This window comes from Pseudophryne corroboree, chromosome 1 (assembly GCF_028390025.1).
Source record: "Pseudophryne corroboree isolate aPseCor3 chromosome 1, aPseCor3.hap2, whole genome shotgun sequence".
Classification (NCBI taxonomy): domain Eukaryota; kingdom Metazoa; phylum Chordata; class Amphibia; order Anura; family Myobatrachidae; genus Pseudophryne; species Pseudophryne corroboree.
The window spans coordinates 1,161,930,830-1,161,951,859 of record NC_086444.1 but is presented as its reverse complement, the minus strand read 5'-3'; the positions used below and the strand labels follow the sequence as shown (position 1 = coordinate 1,161,951,859).

Here is a 21,030-nt window from a genome sequence, read left to right as displayed (position 1 = left end):
GCGATCAACTCGGAATGACCACCTTAATACAGAAAGAATCACACACGACTAACAAGTCCTTCTTAGTCGAACATTTCGGTGTTGCCACTTTTAAGTGGCAACACCAAAACGTTGGACTAAGAAGGACTTGTTAGTCGTGTGATTCTTTCTGTATTAAGTCACTGATGTACTATGGGTGTTCGTCACTCAGGAGAGCACCTTGGCAAGTATTAAATGTACAATTGGAGTGCCGGCCTGCTTTCTCTCTGTATATATGTGTATATATACCTGTGATTATATAATTTATCTGCCTGCCTCTTTATTAGGGGCCCCACTGTCTGTAGTGCTCCGGGCCCCCCATCGCCTTAATCCGGCTCTGCTGACGGACTTGTGTGACCTGTGTATCTTTTTTTCCTTACTGCCTGTGTAACTAGGTAAAAATACACAGAAATAGTTTATTGCGCATGGTGCCCCAGTTTGGGAGGAATACTGTATACTGAATGTGACTCACAAACACACAATGGGGAAGATTCAATTGTTTGAAAAGTCAGTTGGGTGTCTGTTTTTTCCTATCTAATAGACAGGGGAAAAACAGACACCAAATCCGTGGTCAATGACTCTGTAATATAAGCTATACTGTTCTTCTAAGAATGCTCAGCGGATACATTTACTGACTGAAAAGCAGTGGCTATGGCAGACTCACTAAACACCCCAGACCTTGGGATCTTAGAAAAGTAACTTTGTGCATTAAAATTAGATTGTAAGCTCTGCTGAGTAGCAGCTGATTTACCGACGGACACAACACCGATGGTCATAATCCTGACAGCCATTGACTGACAGTCAAAATATCGACGCCGTCAAAATACTGACATTCATTATATCGACATGTTCAAAATGCTGACATAGTCAGAATACCTACATTTGAAATGCTGACATGTCAAAATGCAGACATGCATTTTAAAGGAATTTTTGCACAAAAACCGACTTGTTCATACTTTACCATCCCAGTGGACCTGGAGAGGGAATATAATAGTGTGCCGAGCGCAGGGAGCCATGCAGGCGGACGCGGAACACTTAGACGGTGTTCATGTCGACCTATATCCACATTGACACTAAAAAACACAGAAAAACTCATGTCGGTATTTTGACATTTCGGCATTTCAAATGTCGTATTCTGACTACGTCGGTATTTTGAACATATCGGCATAGTGAATGTCGGTATTTTGACCGTGTCGGTATTTTGACTGTAGACCAATTGCTGTTGGGATTATGACCGTCGGTAAATCATAATGAACCCGCTTTGCTGGCCATGGAAACCTCAACACTTCTCTGTACTACTGTATGCTGCGTAAAATTGTAAGTGCCACAGAAACAAACAAAAAAAATACCATTAAGGGCTCCATTTACTAAGCCTTGAATGGAGATAAAGTGGACAGAGATAAAGTACTAGTCAATCAGCTCCTAACTGTCATTTTTCAAACCCAGTCTTTGACATAGCAGTTAGTAGCTGATTGGTTGGTACTTTATCTCCGTCCACTATTGTCTTCATCCAAGTCTTAGTAAATACACCCACCCCTAAGTGCACTAAAATGACCATGAATGCACATATTCATAGTTATATAATGTAATACATTTTATTTAACTGCTAAAGTATAAAGGAGGAGATGTATCAAACCTTGGAGAGAGATAAAGTGGAGAGAGATAAAGTACAATAGGTATGCGTGTTACCTTAGCGTGCAACGATCACTTACCTAACAGCGATGACCACTGTGCCGGGGGCCTGTACAAAGGATACTGCTTAGGGAAGGAAGACTGGCTCCATTTACCAGTGAAGACTATACTATACTTAGCAATCTCTTCTGCGGTACACATATCTTCGCTCAGCGGCAGGCAGCTGGAATATCCCACAATAATCGATAGCACAGTCAGGAAGACTTTGTAGCATGCGCACAGAAGGGCCATGTTTTCCACTCTCTGCAAAACAAAAACACACAAAAAGAAAATGAATAACGTAAAGAAATGAAAAAAGCACAGTTCTCTTTTTCACTCCAAAACCATTCACAAAGCATTTGACAGCCATCTGCGTAAAAGCACCGGCAGAGAACCAGATCACCGTACGTTCATCTGAGTGCCATAAATCGTCTAAAACGTACTCACATTCCGGAGTCTGCTTCCAGAAGAAAAAAAAAGTCAAAAACCTTATAATACTACTAATATAAACCACCAGCACTACGACTACTAATATAAACTACCAGCACTAGTTTTGATCCATTTTAAATAATAATAATAATAATAATAACACAGGTTAAGTCTTCTGTATCCAAAAAGCTAGGGACCAGAAGTATTTTGCAGATCAGATTTTTCTGTATTTTGGAATGCTTGTATACCATAATGAGATATCATGGCGATGGGACCCAAGTCTCAACACAGAAAGCATTTATGTTTCATATGCATCTTACCAATTGCCGTTGCTGCGGTATTTCAACGCTGGCAACAGCACCCAAACTCGCACCTCTCGCGGCTGATTTCTACCCGAATTCACACAAAATTGCTCAAAGCCTATGGGGCAGCGAGCACTTTTGTGCTAGATCCGGCCGCTGTAAAGTGTGGGTGCCAGTGCTACGCATATAGTTGGATTGACCCCCATAGCCTGGACGTCATTTTGTACAATATTTGTGCTCATTTTGTACATTAGACAAAGTTTGTGTTCATACTGTACACTAAATTCATCTGTCTCATATACACCCTATACACACAGCCAGATGGTCATTTGACACAATATGTTTAATAATTTTGTACGTGAAACAAAGTTTGTCTACACTGAACCATCAGAAAGCAAATGTGTCACTATCTCAATTGCGCTCACAAAATTCTGTATTCGGGAATACGGGTGCATAGAGGTGACTCAACCTGTAATACTAAAAAATATTCAAACATGGACAATGTTTTTGAAAGCTTAAAGTCAAGTAACTTACTATGAAAATCCCTAGATTGAAATGTAGTGCTACGTCTTGCTAAAGATGTGCAGCCCAGGCCAGATTCCTGATCAGTGTATAATAAAGTACAGATGCCTGTTCGTCTTTCTCTTCCCTCATCCTGTAGCAGTGTATGCAGACATAAGAAAACTGTGCATTATTACTTACAAGTTTTGTTTTGTAGGGCTCCGTCAGGCTGGGACACCTGCGTCTGCTGGCAGCTGATCTCTTCTGGTGAGGGGGAAAGGAGGAACTGGGCTATTTATGCTTCACCAGGGTCCCCTTTGTCCAACAATGATTATAACCTTAAGACCTTGCGGTTTAATGGAGCATTCAACATCCATTTACTCTGAGGGTTTTGTTTTTTTTGGGGGGGAGGAATTATTGGAACCTCCTGCGAGCCAGTTGGTAGAAGTTTCTCCAATAAAAATAAATGTGAGAACGCTGACTAAACAAATTAGGTTTCGCTAAGTGCTAGACTGCAGGGCTCTAAGTCCCAAAGCCCCCCTTCCCCTCTCCCCCCCCCCCCCCCCCCACCTCTTCCCAGTCCTTTTTCTTGTGATACATTTGGGAAATGTTTCCTGAAAGTCACGGTGTGAAACATTTTATACATTAAAGCAATAATGCTCTCTGGGGGAATTTAACCGTTGAACTTGGGGGAAGGGATGTCACTCTTTTGTGTGATTAATATATGGTTTGAAATAAAATCAGATGATTCCCCTGGTGCATGTATGTTGTGAAAAGCGGGGGGGTGGGGGGGTGCTCCCTCCTTTTTCTGAGAACAAAAGATTGAAGAAAGACATTAACCATGCATTCTATATGCAGTAAGAAGGGCTGGGTAACTAAAAAAAGGGAAATATAGTATCAAAACCTGCTTGTGTCTTCGACCATTGCTTTCATATTGGGCATTTATTGGCGGTCGCCCCTCTGTGAGTTTATGTAGATGACACTATATAAAAAATTTCTCTTGTGCATATCAATACGGCTTGGTGCTTGCCTAAATGCCACCAGGGCTGCTATCAGGGGGGGCTGCTAGGACTGGAGACCCAGGCCTAGGCCATAAGGGGGCCTTGTTAGCAGGGGTGTAGATTGTCACGCACAGCAGGCAGCCATAGAGGGACAGCGCCGGCAGCATTTTGAATTTGGAGCTTGCCGTGAGCTGACAGCCAATCAAGAGCTGCTGCAGCGGCCGCTCATGATTGGCTGCCGGCTCGGGAGCTCTGATTGGATCGTGGCTGGCTCCAAATTTAGACATTAGATATTCTTTAATGCTTATAAATGCGTCAATGATGAAGACACTGAATATTCACACAAACCTGGTGTGCCACGTCAAGTCATGAAAGATATGGAGAAGTGAATTATACAGTATCGCTTAGGGGAAGGAAGGAAAACCATACCATGTGAATGCACTGACACTTTGGGAGCTACTGAGAGACAACTCTACCATTGATTTACAGTATTGCCCAATGACAAGATTAGAGGTGAGATATCTTCCTTACCATCAATGGGTGAGAGCTTCACACCAAAGAAGGAGAAGTGTGAGATGGAAGGCGTAGAGGAAATATATGCCATCAGTAATGGGTCCGTCTATTGCCAAGTGCAGCTGATCGGAGACAGAGAGCAGAGGAGTCACATCCACTGAGCAGGCATATAATAAGAGATTGTGTGGATGAGAAACCAGATTGCAAATCAATTTATGCCTTGCAGTAACAGCTGGGGACCAGCTCGATGTCTCATACCTCCAGTATATTTAATGATTAAAGAAGGAATTGAGAGATACTTACCACAAAGCTGAAGAAGCTTCAGAAAAGCCAAGGAAGAGAAATAAATCCTGACAGTCAATGGATAAATCATATATTGATCAGAGAACATTGGCCAAAAGAGATTCAAAGAATCTGTTACTGGGCCAGAAGCAGTGGACCCAGAGAGACTAGGCCTCAGGTGCCAGAGATGACAGAGGAAGACTCTGGAAGAAGACAAGGGACTTCTGGACCATAGTCAGGAATGCCACGGGACGATAACAGAGAGTCATAGTAAGATGAGAGGAATCCTGATGCCCATGCTCACCAAACAGAGATAAACTGGGTGAGGCCTCTAATACCCACAGTTAGAGTTGCCACCTCATCCCTTTAATTCTGGACACATATTAATTACACAGGTTCTGTGGCTGGCAGGCTGACTTCAAGACTCCATTTCACCTGGTTTTAATCAGCCACAGAACCTGTGTAATTAATATGTGCCCAGAATGAAAGGGATGAGGTAGCAACCCTACCTACAGTATGTCACAACTCCTATCACTCCATTGTGTGAAGGGTATGGGACCAGAAAAGAGAGATTATATGGGTTGGTGTGCTGAACAGTCACTGTATCACTGAAGAGCAACTCCGTTTCATCCCCAGCTGCAACGCTCACCTGTGTCTCAGGAGTAAACAGAGAGGGATGGAGGCACAGGGTCATCTAAACGTATAGACACACTGGGCATCTGACCATTGGGCTGGTGCCTCTGGAGCTTCTTGGGAGGCAGGCAGAGAATACTGTCCAGCATTATCACACAATCAGAGGGACCAGGCAGCATTCTCTACCACCCTGCAGCCAGACAGTGGCTGATTGGTGGATGCTGATTGGTGGATCCTGTCAGCATGCTGATTGGTAGATGGCTGGAGCTATCCACCAACAATGGTGCTGACAGCCAATAACTGTATGAAAGCATGTAGAGAGATAGAGCAGGAACCGCAATATTTTATTTATTGGGTAGGGGCCCCAATACATTGCTTTGCCCAGGGCCTAAAATGCTGTTAAGATGGCCCTGTGGAGGAGGCACTATCAGGAGTGGATCATTTAATGCTCCCACAGCTGCCGGCATCTATACTGTACTCTCCAGCTCGCATGAGGACTATGGAAATTAAATCCCAGGACACCAATCACTGAAGCTTGGCACCAAAGAAAGAGGAGACGTGGGACAGTGTGGGCATAAAGGTTGTAGGTTCTGCCAATGCTGGGACCATCACCATACCAAGTGGAGCAGATTTTAGACAGAGAAAAGGGCAGCCAAATCCACTGAGCCTGTAGATGAGAGGCGTCACTGTTTGAATGGGGAAAGGTACTGAAGCAATCAGATCCGGTGTAAGTCATTACTGATAATGATGACAGATATCAAAGTACCGTAAGATGACTGACCGCTATGTGCAACTTCTCCATTAGGCCACTTCTCTACTCTTTACTGCTTGATACATTTACCCTGTATTCTAGTCAGGCTTCCAGTACTGACTATAACTCATCTATGCTTACTGAAACTATCAATTTCAAAATATTCTTACCATCACATTTTAACTGAAACTGATGTTAGGAATATGTTCCATGCTCTGCTCGGAGCTTTGCAAAACTCTTCTTTCCATCATTAGAAGATTATTGCAACTTTGGAATTTCTACTGTACTTCCCACTGAGTCACAAGCTGGATATTTCTATTACTTAAACTCCACCTAAAACTTGTTATTTTAGAAATAAACAGCTTCCTCCCCTCCCCCTCCAACTAGCAGAACCATGGGGTCTTTTGCCCAAGAGCCCGGCAAGTCTGGAGAAACAAATTATCATTGACGGCAGGCGTAGATGTTGAATGGAAGCTCCTATAGATGCCACCTGGTACTGCAGATAAACTGTGCCGACATCGTCCACCTACAGTAACATTCAAACGGCAGATGTTGGGAAAAAGTAGAAGACTACAAGCTTGCAGTAAGTTAGAACTGAAAGTCACCTAGGGCTAAATGTAATAGCCGGCGAGCTGCCAGAGGTGTGGGACTTTGTGCAAGCCCGTATTTTTAAAGCAGCGATCATTTACAAGGCAAAACCAACCAGGTCACATGCAGCAATACAGGTGTCCAGACTAGTGATGACACCATCACCAGCCTGCACCACTAAATCTACACTACCTCCAGAGCTCCAGACACCTCTGTCAGAACTCCCGAGCATGTCCATACAGGGGGGGGCTGAACTCCAGCAGGGCTGTAGTTTGGCCGTCCTAGCCTAGATAAGAAGCTAGATAACCTTGTCTTATAATCATCTGAGCCTTCACAGTTGGTGGTGGGTAAATGAATAGAAATGGGGCAAGGCACTTTGCACAGTTTTTTCATCGAAAGGAGGTGTTGCAAAGCAAATAATAGATCATTGTGTCCTCCAGTTGTAAAGATGTCTCCCTCTCCCAGGGGAATTAAATTCTGTATGATGTGACGCCTGCCTGGCTGTGCACATATCGGTCAAATTACAGTAGTCACAACATCGCTATCAGGTGCGAGGGAGACTTTCGATGTTGGTAGAATACATTGTGTAGTTCCATAACAGCACAATACTGTACATAGATGTCTGGAATTGAAGTACCCTCCAAAATTGTATGAGGATCTTCATACACACATGGATATGAAACCAGAGGTTAAAGTGAGCCGGAACTGCGTTCAGTCAGTTCCGCCTCCTCCGGCTCCCTTAACCCAGGGAGATGCTGGGCACCCGCTGAGATTTGTTACCAGTGGTCGCCCGACTCCTTCCTCTCAGCGACAGCCGGTGGCAGGAGCTCAGTGGAGAGTGCACTATGGGAGAGACGTCATGACGACCAACTGGGGGCATGTCTACTGGGGACAAACCAACTGGGGGCATATCTATTGGGGGCAAAACTACTGGGGGCATAATTATAGGGGGTATAAGTACAATGGGTATATCTACTGGGGGCATAACTACAGGGGCCATAACTACATGGGGCAGAACTACTGGGGGCATAACTACAGGGTGCATATCTACTAGGGGCAGAACTACTGGGGACATAAGGGGCACTACTACTGGGGCACTGTATAAGGGGCACCAATACTATGGGCTCCACATAAGGGGCACTACAACTGTGGGCACAACCACTACAGTGGGCATTGCATAAGGAGCACTACTACTGAGGTCAGTGTATAAGGGTCATACCATGAATAAGGGACACTACTATGTGGTGTAATGTGAATAAGATTGTGCTACATGTGCAGTATAATTTGAAATGGGGTTACTATTGGGTGACCACACCCCTTTTCAATCCCTTTATTGCACAAGCGTGGGAGATGGGGGGGAGGGGGGAGTTCCACCACGTCTCTAGGCAGGGCCGGCGCTACCATTAGGCAGCTTTAGGCAGCTGCCTATGAGCGCCGGCCACTGGAGGGCGCCACAACACGATGATTTGAAAATGCTTACATAATTATTCCCTCCGCCTCAGCTCACCCGAGCTAGAGATTAGGAGCAGGGATGTCGTGGCCGCCCACTGGTGAGTGCAACCCAGTGGGTGATGAGCCGGCTCATTTACATGATGCCCAGCACCCCCCCCCCCCCGCAAATTGTAGACTCGCATGATGCCTGCACCCCCCGCGAATTGCGGACTCGGCATTATTGCGGACTGGCCCGATGTCCGCACCCACCCCTCCACGGATTGTGGACTTGGCGTGATGCCCACATCCCTCCTTCCACCCCGCGAATTGCGGACTCAGGTGGTGCAGGCTCCCGCCGCCCGCATATCTCTACTAGCCCCCCCCCCTCCTCCACAGACTGAGAGGCTATGCTCCCGCGTGTTAGCCCCCGCAATTGCGGACTCTTGCAGTTTGGCTGCCCCCCGTTGCCGCCAGTGCAGGTTCAGTTCCTGGCGCCCGCATGTGACTCCCAGCCAGCCCCCCAGCGACATACTCCCGCAGGTTGCCTGCTGATCCCCCCTGCTGCGAGTGAAGGCTCCAATCTGTTACTCACCACATCCCCCCCATCCTGCCGCGAGCGCAGTCTCCAGCATGTTGCTATTCCCACACTCGAGATCTCAGACTCTCATGTTAACTGCCCCCCCTGCACCATACCCCCACCCCACATATGTTAGCAGCCCCCACAACGATTGAATCCCTCATATTACATCTCAACCCCCTCCTGCAATTACACCCCCCACCCTGCGATCGCATACCCAGCATATATTCTCCCCCCTATGCTATATTTAGCGGCGTATCTGCATATCAGGGTGGAGATAATTTACCTGTGTGCATATATAGATGACACTGCATATATCATGTAAATGTATGTAAATGTATATATATATATAGTCCATGGAAACAGCCCGGCACTCCGTTGTCCCCGTAGGGGTATCGCTCCGGTGCCCTCCTAGGGGTGTGGTAGCCCCAATATGCAGAATAGAGGGGAACGGCGGCACTCAGAGTCTTTCACATCCAGGTTAATCAAAGCAAGAAGTGCATTTATTGGTCAACGTTTCGGGGGACGGACCCCCTTCCTCAGAACACTGCAAACGTTTGCAGTGTCCTGAGGAAGGGGGTCCGTCCCCCGAAACGTTGACCAATAAATGCACTTTTTGCTTTGATTAACCTGGATGTGAAAGACTCTGAGTGCCGCCGTTCCCCACTATTCTATATATATATATATATATATCATACATGATGTACTGTATACAAACTGTTATATCATGATATATACACTTTCAACAGTGGGGGTCATTCCGACCCGATCGCTCGCTACAGTTTATCACAGCGCAGTGATCGGGTCGGATCTGCGCATGCGCTGGCACCGCAGTGCGCTGGCGCATGCTGACGGCCGAAGGCCGTTGTTCCCTAGCGATCGCCTCTGCCTGATTGACAGGCAGAGGCAGTCGCTGGGCGGGAGGGGGCGGAACGGTGGCATTTGGCCACCGTAATGGGAACGCTGTCCGTCCAACGCAGGTGTGACTTCAACGCAGGGGCAGTGACGAGCAACTCCCGGCCAGCCGCAGGAGCTGCGCTGGCCGGGAGTTACTCTACAAGTAGAAAAACATCACCGCTGTACGATGCTTTTGTACTTGTGCGGGGGGAGGGGCGGACAGACATGCGGGGCGGAAAAGCCCTGTGCTGGGCGTTCCCCCGCATGTCTGGGAACATGATCGTAGCTGTGCTAAATTTAGCACAGCTACGATGAACTCAGAATGACCCCGAGTGTGTATGTAGAGATGAGACTATATACATCAATCATACATGTATGTAGGTGGTAGTCTATAGATCATGTGCCTCTGTGTATGTGTATATAGATGAGACAGCTTACATCAGGTACATTGTGTATCTTTAAGTAGATGGGACTGTATGTATCATGTACCTCTGTGAGCATTGTACCTTAGGCAGCTGCCTAATGGTGACAAGATGACAAGGCTGTGACAAGATGTGTGCTTTGCTTGTGAGGCAGTCGCTCTATGATCACCCATGTTGAATCTGCCGGGCCAGGGCTGGAGCCGCATGTCAGGTGCCTGTCTGCCACTACCCCCTCCTGCTCCGCTCGCTCCCCTTTCCTCGACCCGATGACTGGAAAGAAGATCCACTCCCTTAGACTTGCGGGGAGCTGCTGGAGTCCGAGGAAGAGGCCATGACCGGGGGCGGTACCTTCACCTTGGGTGGCCAGGGCTTTATTAAACACCAGATGATCTGCTCCCCCTCCCAGCCGGCCCTGACAGACACCGGCGACAGGGAGTCCAAGCCCGGCAATTTACAAGTGCATTTTAAAGGGCACTTTGAGGATGTCCACCCTCATCTAGAGCCACAGCATTAGCCAGGAGGATAACCACATTCAGTGCCTGACAGCCATTCATTTGACCAGCAGGAGATTTGCAGCAGCAGCGCCTCTCTAGTTCTGTAGATGGCCAAACTAACATGACAAAACATTAATATGTGAAAATAAATATATATTAGTGGCACTTATAAGACGTTGACTCCACACTTTTTCACCTGAGGTGCTGGGTATTGGGGGGGGGGGGGCAGCTGACGATTTGCCTAGGGTGCTGAGAAACCTTGCACCGGCCCTGTCTCTAGGACCACTTTTAGCGCTGTATGTAACTAACATCAATGCTTCAGCTACCATGTTATCCTTGCTGTGAGGTAATACAACTTCAGCTAATTTGTAAGAAAGGTGATCCTACAAATTGATAAACTTGGTGCAATGCATGAAACCGGAACATGATATTTGTTTTCTCCAGGATTTATTGAATATATAAAGGGTTACTTTTTTGTGTTTAATTCCAAACATGGTTGTGCTGTTATTTATATCTGGTGGCAGTCTGGAAACACATATGGTTTTATTTTGACTAAACCGCAGGTCTCTTAGAAACATTATCTGCTGTATTTTGTTTATTATGCTTCACTTCCCTCATTTACTACTTTTGTGTATATATTGTATACACAAAAGTAGTCCCCATTGCGCTTTCATATAATAACTTAAATACTCTGCTAACAATAATGATGGTGTATATCTATAGAGCTTTAGCTGCACCTCTTGAAAGGAGCTCACCAGCCAGAGTTCTACCTTTTGATAGCCTAAAAATTGTATTCAAGAGGGCGCTGTAATAGACACTATGTAGTGGCTGTTGTTTAATTTATCACATTGGTGATCTGTTTACTCCCACATATGAACGTTGATATAGCAATATTTACATTTTTCTACCCTATAACAACATCATATGACAATTGAATCAAGTATTACAGTTTTATTAAAAACTAATTTATAAAAAAATCTTTCCATACCATAAACAATCACTTTTTCTTGGATGACTAATCACTTGTTATTAAAGTGTGTACCGACTTCCAGCTTTAACAGAGTAACAATATATATTGTACGTCAAGCGACACATTCAGTTTTCTAGCATAGTGTGAAATACATGTGTATTGATCAGCAATACCTGATTGCTGATCAGTACACATGGATTTCACACTATGTTTTATATATACATACAGTACATATATATATATATATATATATATACACACACACACATACACACTATATATATATATATATACTACACTGCTCAAAAAATTAAAGGGAACACTAAAATAACACATCCTAGATCTGAATGATTGAAATATTCTTATTAAATACTTTGTTCTTTCCATAGCTGAATGTGCTGACAACAAAATCACATACAAATTATCAATGGAAATAAAATGTATTAAGTCATGGAGGTCTGGATTTGGAGTCACACTCAAAATGAAAGTGGAAAAACACACTACAGGCTGATCCAACTTTGATGTAATGTCCTTAAAACAAGTCAAAATGAGGCTCAGTAGTGTGTGTGGCCTCCACGTGCCTGTATGACCTCCATACAACGCCTGGGAATGCTCCTGATGACGTGGCGGATGGTCTCCTGAGGGATCTCCTCCCAGACCTGGACTAAAGCATCCGCCAACTCCAGTCTGTGGTGCAACGTGGCTTTGGTGGATGGAGCGAGACACGATGTCCCAAATGTGCTCAATTGGATTGTGTGGGGAACGGGCGAGCCAGTCCACAGCATCAATGCCTTCGTCTTGCCGGAACTGCTGACACACTCCAGCCACATGAGGTCTAGCATTGTCTTGCATTAGGAGGAACCCAGGGCCAACCGCACCAGCATATGGTCTCACAAGGGGTCTGAGGATCTCATCTCGGTACCTAATGGCAGTCAGGCTACCTCTGGCGAGCACGTGGAGGGCTGTGCGGTCCCCCAAAGAAATGCCACCCCACACCATTACTGACCCACTGCCAAACCGGTCATGCTGGAGGATGTTGCAGGCAGCAGAACGTTCTCCTTGGCATCTCCAGACTCTGTCACGTCTGTCACATGTGCTCAGTGAGAATCTGCTTTCATCTGTGAAGAGCACAGGGCGCCAGTGGCGAATTTGCCAATCTTGGTGTTCTCTGGCAAATGCCAAACGTCCTGCACGGTGTTGGGCTGTAAGCACAACCCCCACCTGTGGACGTCGGGCCCTCATACCACCCTCATAGAGTCTGTTTCTGATCGTTTGAGTACACACATGCACATTTGTGGCTTGCTCGAGGTCATTTTGCAGGGCTCTGGCAGTGCTCCTTGCACAAAGGCGGAGGTAGCAGTCCTGCTGCTGGGTTGTTGCCCTCCTACGGCCTCCTCCACGTCTCCTGATGTACTGGTAGCGCCTCCATGGTCTGGACACTACGCTGACAGACACAGCAAACCTTTTTGCCACAGCTGGCATTGATGTGCCATCCTGGATGAGCTGCACTACCTGAGCCACTTGTGTAGGTTGTAGACTCCGTCTCATGCTACCACTAGAGTGAAAGCACAGTCAGCTTTCAAAAGGGACCAAAACATCAGCCAGAAAGCATAGGAGCTGAGAAGTGGTCTGTGGTCACCACCTCCAGAACAACTCCTTTATTGGGGGTGTCTTGCTAATTACCTATTATTCCCCCCTGTTGTCTATTCCGTTTGCACAACAGCATGTGAAATTAATTGTCAATCACTGTTGCTTCCTAAGTGGACAGTTTAATTTCACATAAGTGTGATTGACTTGGAGTTACATTGTGTTGTTTAAGTGTTCCCTTTATTTTTTTGAGCAGTGTATATATATATATATATATATATATATATATACATACAGTCCCTGGAAAGGGCACTCTGGGATATCCGTTGTAAGAGCCGGGGAGTGCCTTCCTATATGAATAATAGACGAATGCAGGTGTCCCCCCTTAGAGAAAGGAACAGGCGGCACTCCTCCGGACTTTTTCAAATAAGCTGTTCCTTTTAATAGAACGACGTTTCAAGGCCCAATGGCCTTTTTATCAGGTGCAATAAAAGCGATAAAAGATGAACATACCTTATATATAAGAGGACTGTGAGTCCAACAGTGTGTCTCTCCCGCCTCTCCGTGGGTGGCGCCGTTACTGTGACGTAACCGGCGCACTGAACGTGATGCCGGGCAGCTGGATGAGATGCATGCTGGGTCCGTAACTAAGGACACCAGCAGGCGGTTGCTGGGGAAGGCATGTCGCTGCCGGGTGGGTAGTTAAGGAAGCCAGAGGCTGGTTGCTAACAGCGGCATGGCAGCATTCAGGACCACAATAGGATAATACACAAAAAGTGTATGTAGAGGTCTAGGCGTACACAGTGTCCAGCGGCACCCTGGATGAGGAGGGAGACAAATAAACAAATATGAGTGTTTGTCAAACCATGGGGGTAATTCTGAGTTGATCGCAGCAGGAATTTTGTTAGCAGTTGGGCAAAACCATGTGCACTGCAGGGGGGGCAGATATAACATGTGCAGAGAGAGTTAGATTTGGGTGGGTTATTTTGTTTCTGTGTAGGGTAAATACTGGCTGCTCTATTTTTACACTGCAATTTAGATTGCAGATTGAACACACCACACCCAAATCTCTCTCTCTCTGCACATGTTACATCTGCCTCCCCTGCAGTGCACATGGTTTTGCCCAACTGCTAACAAAGTTCCTGCTGAGATCAACTCAGAATTACCCCCCATGTACATAACCTAGGCAAATGTAGGAGTACATGGTAAAAAATTAAAGTGTGACATGATAAATGATAACAAAGGTAACCAAAACATATACATGGAACGTTTATAAGAATTATAAAAAATAATATTATTAGTAGAAAATAGGATACCGGGATACCCTCTTCATAGCAGAAGCACATACAATACCTAAGATGAAATAATTATAGAAATATACTCCACATGATCTTTTCATTAAGTCCTTTAGGGTGTACAGTGTCCAAGGTATGAATCCACTTTGATTCTATCTGTAGCAATTTATGAATCCTATCCCCTCCCCTAGTTGAGGGGGGTACATGATCTATAATCATGTAACGTAAATGGGACAATTGGTGGCCCGCTTCTTTGTAATGTCTTGCCACGGGTTGATCAGGCGGTTTGCCTGCTAATGCTTGTTTGATGGAAGATTTGTGCATGGCCATGCATTCTTTAAACGTGTGTAGTTTGGCCGATATACCATAACCCGCATGGGCAGGTAATCATATATACAAAGTATCTGGTGGTACAAGTTAATACATGATTGATCTTGTATTTTTTACCTGTATGTGGGTGGTTGAATGTAGAACCCACATCAAGATAATTGCAAGTGACACATTTATAACACCCAGGCTTTTTATAAGATGTGTTCGGTTTCTGTTGCAATAATAGAGTAATATCTGTTTTAACCACCATGGGGTTTATTTACTAATATTCGTGTTTGAGTCGCTTTGTGTAGATTTTAAACTCGTTTTTTATCGGACGCATTTTCCTGCAACTTTTTGAATCTATCTACGCTAATTTACTAAGCTGTCGAGTTATTTGTTTTCGTATTTTCCGATGTCGATGTATGTCGTGTTTTTTTCTTCTATTTACGGCTGTCAATCACTTTTTCGTTCGTGTTTTTGGGGTTTTTAACTTGAATATTGACTATGTTAAACGCGGCAGTGTTTCTTCGGCAACTACGGACGCATTTGCACTTTTACTTTCGTTTTTCACCTACGTTCGTGATTGGTTGTGTTTCAGATGTAGGAGTGTCCAGGGCCGTAATTAGGGGGTGCTAAGGGGGCATGCGCCCTGGGTGCAGGATTTCAGGGGGTGCCAAGGAGTTAGAGGAGCAAGGGTTTTTTTAACCGGCAGTGCTGTGCTGTGCTGCTCCAGTGAGACAGCAGACAGCTTCCAGGGCAATGTATCTGATCCATCTGTCTGCCCGCAGCTGGCTCCAACACTGTGAGGGTGATCTTGAGTACCTAGGATCTCTTCTATGTTGGCTACTGTCTTAAACTCTCTTATTTGCCGTTCAGTGCTGCGACTAGCGTGCGGTGCAAATAGCAGTGCACTGTGCTCCCAGTTGGCAGTATCAAACTCCACTTTGCCTCCCAGATGGGGGGATTTGGTGTAGCTTATAGTGGGGTGTAGTGCAGTGATGTAGTGTACCATTATAGGGTATGTAGTGTAGTAATGTATTGCAGTATATAGGGGCATGTAGTGCACTGATGTGGTGTGACATATAAGGGGATGTAGTGTAGTGATGTAGTGTAGCATATAGGCTATGTAGTGTAGTGGATAGGGGCATGTAGTGTAGTGGTGTAGTTCAGGGTGTCGAGGATGTAGTATAGTGATGTAGTGCAGTGGATAGGGGAATGTAGTGCACTGATGTGGAGTAGCATATAGGGGGATGTAGTGTAGTGATGTAGTGTAGCATATAGGGTATGTAGTGTAGTGGAAAGGGGCATGTAGTGTAGTGGTGTAGTTCAGGGTGTCGAGGATGTAGTATAGTGATGTAGTGCAGTGGATAGGGGAATGTAGTGCACTGTTGTGGAGTAGCATATAGGGGGATGTAGTGTAGTGATGTAGTGTAGCATATAGGGTATGTAGTGTAGTGGAAAGGGGCATGTAGTGTAGTGGTGTAGTTCAGGGTGTAGAGGATGTAGTATAGTGATGTAGTGTAGTATATAGGGGCATGTAGTGCACTGATGTGGTGTAGCATATAAGGGGATGTAGTGTAGTGATGTAGTGTAGCATATAGGGTATGTAGTGCAGAGCATAGAGGCATGTAGTGTAGTGGTGTAGTTCAGGGTGTAGAGGATGTAGTATAGTGATGTAGTGCAGTGGATAGGGGAATGTAGTTCAGTGATGAAGTGTTATAATAGAGTGCAGTGTATGGGGACACACAGAGGAGCATGTCCTGTAGTTGAACACGCTGGCGGCGCATGTGACGCATTCGGCATTTGAGACACATAGGGGAATATTGTCCAGTAGTATCCCCTTTTTTAAAATGTTTAGATAATCTGATTATTTTAGTCTGATAGGGTTTGTTTCGTGTTTTTGTGTTTTTTTTATTATTATTATTATTATTTTTTGGTGGGTGTGGGACGCCAAATTACTGCCTTGCCCTGGGTGACGAAAATCCTAGTTTTGGCCCTGGAGTGTCTGTGCGCAACCATATAAATATGCCCCAAACCGTACGCACCTCGTGGGTTTAGTTAGTGGTGAGGAGAGAGGTTGTGCTGTGGAGGTTGGTGAGTAGTATTTTTTTTGAGGAGTATTTTTGGCGAGTTCTGAGTGTAGTATTGTGTTTGAAAGTAGTCTTGTCATTCTTGTAGTCTTGCTTCTTTTTCGAAGTCGGCTCACCAGACCGGTGGTGGACAGCCCTTCATTGCCAGATATCTGGACTACGAGGAGCCCATGCGGAGCTTAATACCTCCTGAAGTCAGCAACCCATGTCTGTTATTCCGATCAGCCCAGGAAGGATGGTGAGCATGTGTTTTCTTAATAACATTTTTAAGCTTTTTTTAATGTATTAATGTATATTGAAAATGTGTGTCATGTGATGTAGCGCATTACTACTATCTTCAAGTGCACCTCACCAAAACCCGTGGTTTTGTTACTGGATAATCCAAAAGCCAATGTAGCACATAACAGTAATTGTATGTGATGATTTGGAATATTAAAAGAAGTAATTTTTTAGTGTGTTTGTCATTTAATTGTAAAGCAGCAAGATTGTCCTTCAACACATTTTATGTATTTAAACTTGGACTCTGTATTTTTTTTTCAGTTAGCCATGTGTAATGTTACCAAAACAGTGGTTTACATGTTAGAGGATGGAGTAGTCCTAATTGTAAAGTGTCTTAGGACTCCTAAGACACTTTACAACCAGTGACATGTGGTTCATAATTGTAACTGAATTTAATCATGTTGAAAAAAAACCCTCACTATATTGTGGCTCGTTTGGAGCCTGTATTTGTCACCTTCCACAACACTGCTTTATCAGTTGCAGTTATATTCGGATGGTTAATAATTATCTTCAAGGCTTTACTTAACTTATTGGTGATATTGTGCTAGTGTGTGTTTGTAGTGGCATATCACAGAGGTTTAAACAAATATCAGGTATCATTAAGTTAATTATATTCTAAAAGCAATATGTGTGTGATTTGTGGTGTTAGTGTATGTATTTGTAATGTAGGCCGATGTTTGTGGCCTCTACATTATATCCTGGGTTGCACTTTCCAGAGTGCATATGGCTATTGTGCAATATTGTTGTGGTAATGTGTGTGTGTGTTCTCAATCTCAGATTAACTAATAATGTCGTAGTAAAAAATAATACAGCACACAAAATACGAAGTTGGTGTCATCTTTATAAACATAATGCCTCAAATGTAGAACAAATGCATTATACAAATTAATATCTTGTTTTTTGTTTTGTTTCCGGATGTACAGTGTTGAAAAAAAGCACAACTGCTTGCCGTACAGTCAGTCACATGACATCTGATAATGATTCCGCTGCGGAAGCAGGTAAAGTGTCCATTGTAGTACAGGTTATGTTTGTAAAGGAATGGACATACAATCTTTTTCACTTAAATACTAGGTCCCTCAATATAAGGCTTGACCAGCAGAAGACGGCCTCCTGAATCCCACAAAAAACTGACACGTGCCACCAAAAAAAGCAAGGTCGGATGTCCAAGCCAAACCACAGCAGACTACACCGCCACAAAGATTGTCAGTAGTTTCTTCTGTTCCCCCACTCCAAATTTTGGACACTCCGCCAAGACGCCAGCCACACTTCCCTCATCTTGATGGTGAGTAAGAATCTATAAACAAATATAATATTAGTCATCTCTTAATTATCAATTAAATTACATTCATAAACTGGCCACAAAGGCCAAGCATCCATACTTACAGAAGAACAACAAACATCAAATGGAAACAAAGTGAAATGTCCTTTTCCGCCTCCAGTAAAGATATGTATGTCGACTTCAGCCATACAGTAGCAGATTGTCTGGAAGATGCTGCAACATAAACAGATGTGTAAGCTTGACAAAGAGTAAGGCTGTAATCCTATGTTTTAAATGTGTTTTAGACCAAACATTGCCTTCAACATGCAACAACATTACAATGTTTTTGCCTATCACAGTAAAAGCCAACACTTTATTTAAAAACACACACATTTCTCGTGGAGTATGTATGATATACCAGACAAATCATGTGCTTGCTTTGACAATGAGGTAAACAGCAAATTAAAAAAAAAACAACAGAGGCATATGGTTCTATTTAAGTCAGGAATGATGTTGTTGCAATGCAGTATATGTACAATCAGCATTCAAATACATGTGTACAATGTTCTTGTTTTTGAATCATTTTATTAACATGTGGGTAACTAACCAAAAATTCATTGTCCTTCCAGAATCAAGTTATGCTACCACTATCCTTCCTCAACACAGTGACATGGATGAGACAATCATTTTACAACTGCAGCCAATAATTGAAGGAAACACCCCCCAGCACCTGTGAGGGGTGTAGTATGGTATACCGGCGGCCGGGCTCCCGGTGACCAGCATACCGGCGCCAGGAGCCCGACCGCCGGCATACTGACAGTGTGGCGAGCGCAAATGTGCCCCTTGCGGGCACGGTGGCGCGCTACGCGCACCGCACTATTTTATTCTCCCTCCAGGGGGGTCATGGACCCCCACGAGGGAGAAAAAGTGTTGGTATGCCGGCTGTCAGGATTCCGGCGCCGGTATACTGTGCGCCGGGATCCCGACAGTCGGCATACTGAAGACCACCCCCTGTGAGTACACCACCACCGCAACACACACCACCACCACCACAACAACACAGCCCAACAACACCAGTAGCACAAGGGCCTGATCAAGTGTTTTGGGACAATTGAGCTACACAGCAGGCCACTAATCAGAATTGCCTGCGTAGACAGACACAAATTTTCTCCAGCCTGCCATCTCACCTCAGAAGAATCAGCAAAAATATCAGCCGCCAAAATGAGCCAACCACGCGAATGGCAAACACCATGGAAATCATGCGGGCAGACATGACACGTCATGGGCAATTTACAACGCCTAATGGAAGATACACATTGTGTGTTGCCGCTAAATCTACTATCAAATAACACCCCCAAATTCTTTTCTAATACAGAATACATTCTGTATTCTGCATGTATCTTGGGCTTTGGTGAACCCTCTGTCTAAAACTTGGCCGCACTTAGAGTGTTTATTGCGCAAAAACTAGGTTTTTCTTTTTACAGTGTCCTTTTCTAATACAGTATACCCTATTTTTTCCCCGTTTAATTGGTAGGTTGCCTGTTTATTCTTAATCCCAAAGTGCACAACTTTACATTTATCCACACTAAACCTCATACACCATTTCATTGCCCAAACTTCCAGTTTAAATAAATTGCTCAGAAGAGACTCCACATCCACATCTGACTTGATTACCCTACATATTTTAGTATCGTCTGCAAAAATTGACACTGTGCTTTCTAGTCCTTCTCCTAAATCATTAATAAATATATTAAACAATAGTGGCTCCAGCACAGAACCCTACGGTATTCCACTAATTACTTTAGCCCAGGTGGAAAACACCCCATTAATCACCACTCGCTGTTCCCTGTTATCGAGCCAATTACTCACCCATGTACAAATAGTGTCTCCTATACAGAGCTTCCTTAATTTGAAAATCAGCCTTCTGTGAGGTACTGTGTCGAAAGCTTTTGCAAAATCCAGATAAACCAAATCTATTGCGTTACCCTGGTTGAGATTGTCGCTTACTATCTCATAGAAGCTAATCAAATTAGTTTGGCATGACCTATTTCTCACAAAACCATGCTGGTCCTTATTAATAGCATGTGAGTTCTCCAAGTAGTCCTGTATGCTGTCCCCTAGTACAGATGGTCCATATTTATCTTGACTTTTTTGCTGTGCCTAAACACACCGTGGTTTATTAACATAAGCCCTTCAATTATTGTTCTCAGCTGCAGTACAATACAGAGAACAATACATTAGGGGATTAAGTCATTACAGCAGGGGATTAAGTCTGATGGACCTGGCTCAAATAATCCTATTAAAGGCCAAGATAAACGTGGACCCATCTGTATACTTTCCAATAGTTTCCCCACTATTGATGTCAGACTAACCGGTCTATAGTTACCAGGATGAACTTTAATACCCTTTTTAAATATTGGGACTACATCCGCTATACGCCAGTCCTTTGGTACCATGCCTGATCTAAGTGACTCAGTGAAAATCAGATACAGAGGCCTTGCTATTTCAGCATTTAGCTCCATCAGAACCCTAGGATGTAGGTCATCTGGACGAGGAGATTACTTAGTCTTCATTTTTAATCGTTCATGGACTACTTCCTCAGATAGAGTATTAAGCAATGGGCCTTTATCAATACTATTGTTATTGTTACTCACTAATCCCACAATCTGGTCCTCTCTAGTAAACACTGATGAGAAAATTTTGTTCAATATTTCAGCTTTTTCTTTGTT

At 44.3% G+C, this 21,030-nt stretch overlaps 1 protein-coding gene across 4 annotated transcripts in view; it reads right to left on the bottom strand.

The window, feature by feature from the left end:
* The window catches only part of SPON2 (spondin 2), a 170,279-nt gene that overhangs the window by 14,804 nt on the left and 134,445 nt on the right, over positions 1 to 21,030 (bottom strand). Inside the window, exons 2-3 of one of the 4 annotated variants that reach the window (XM_063924956.1) lie at positions 13,581 to 13,885; positions 1,731 to 1,953 (exon numbers count right to left, since the gene is read on the bottom strand). In XM_063924956.1, the coding sequence (XP_063781026.1) occupies positions 1,731 to 1,941 (211 nt within the window). In that variant the 5' untranslated portion in view covers positions 1,942 to 1,953; positions 13,581 to 13,885. Of the gene's footprint in view, positions 1 to 1,730; positions 1,954 to 2,954; positions 3,068 to 3,122; positions 3,256 to 13,580; positions 13,886 to 21,030 lie in introns of those variants that run through there. The other 3 variants (XM_063924950.1, XM_063924957.1, XM_063924947.1) reach the window with 3 other exon arrangements.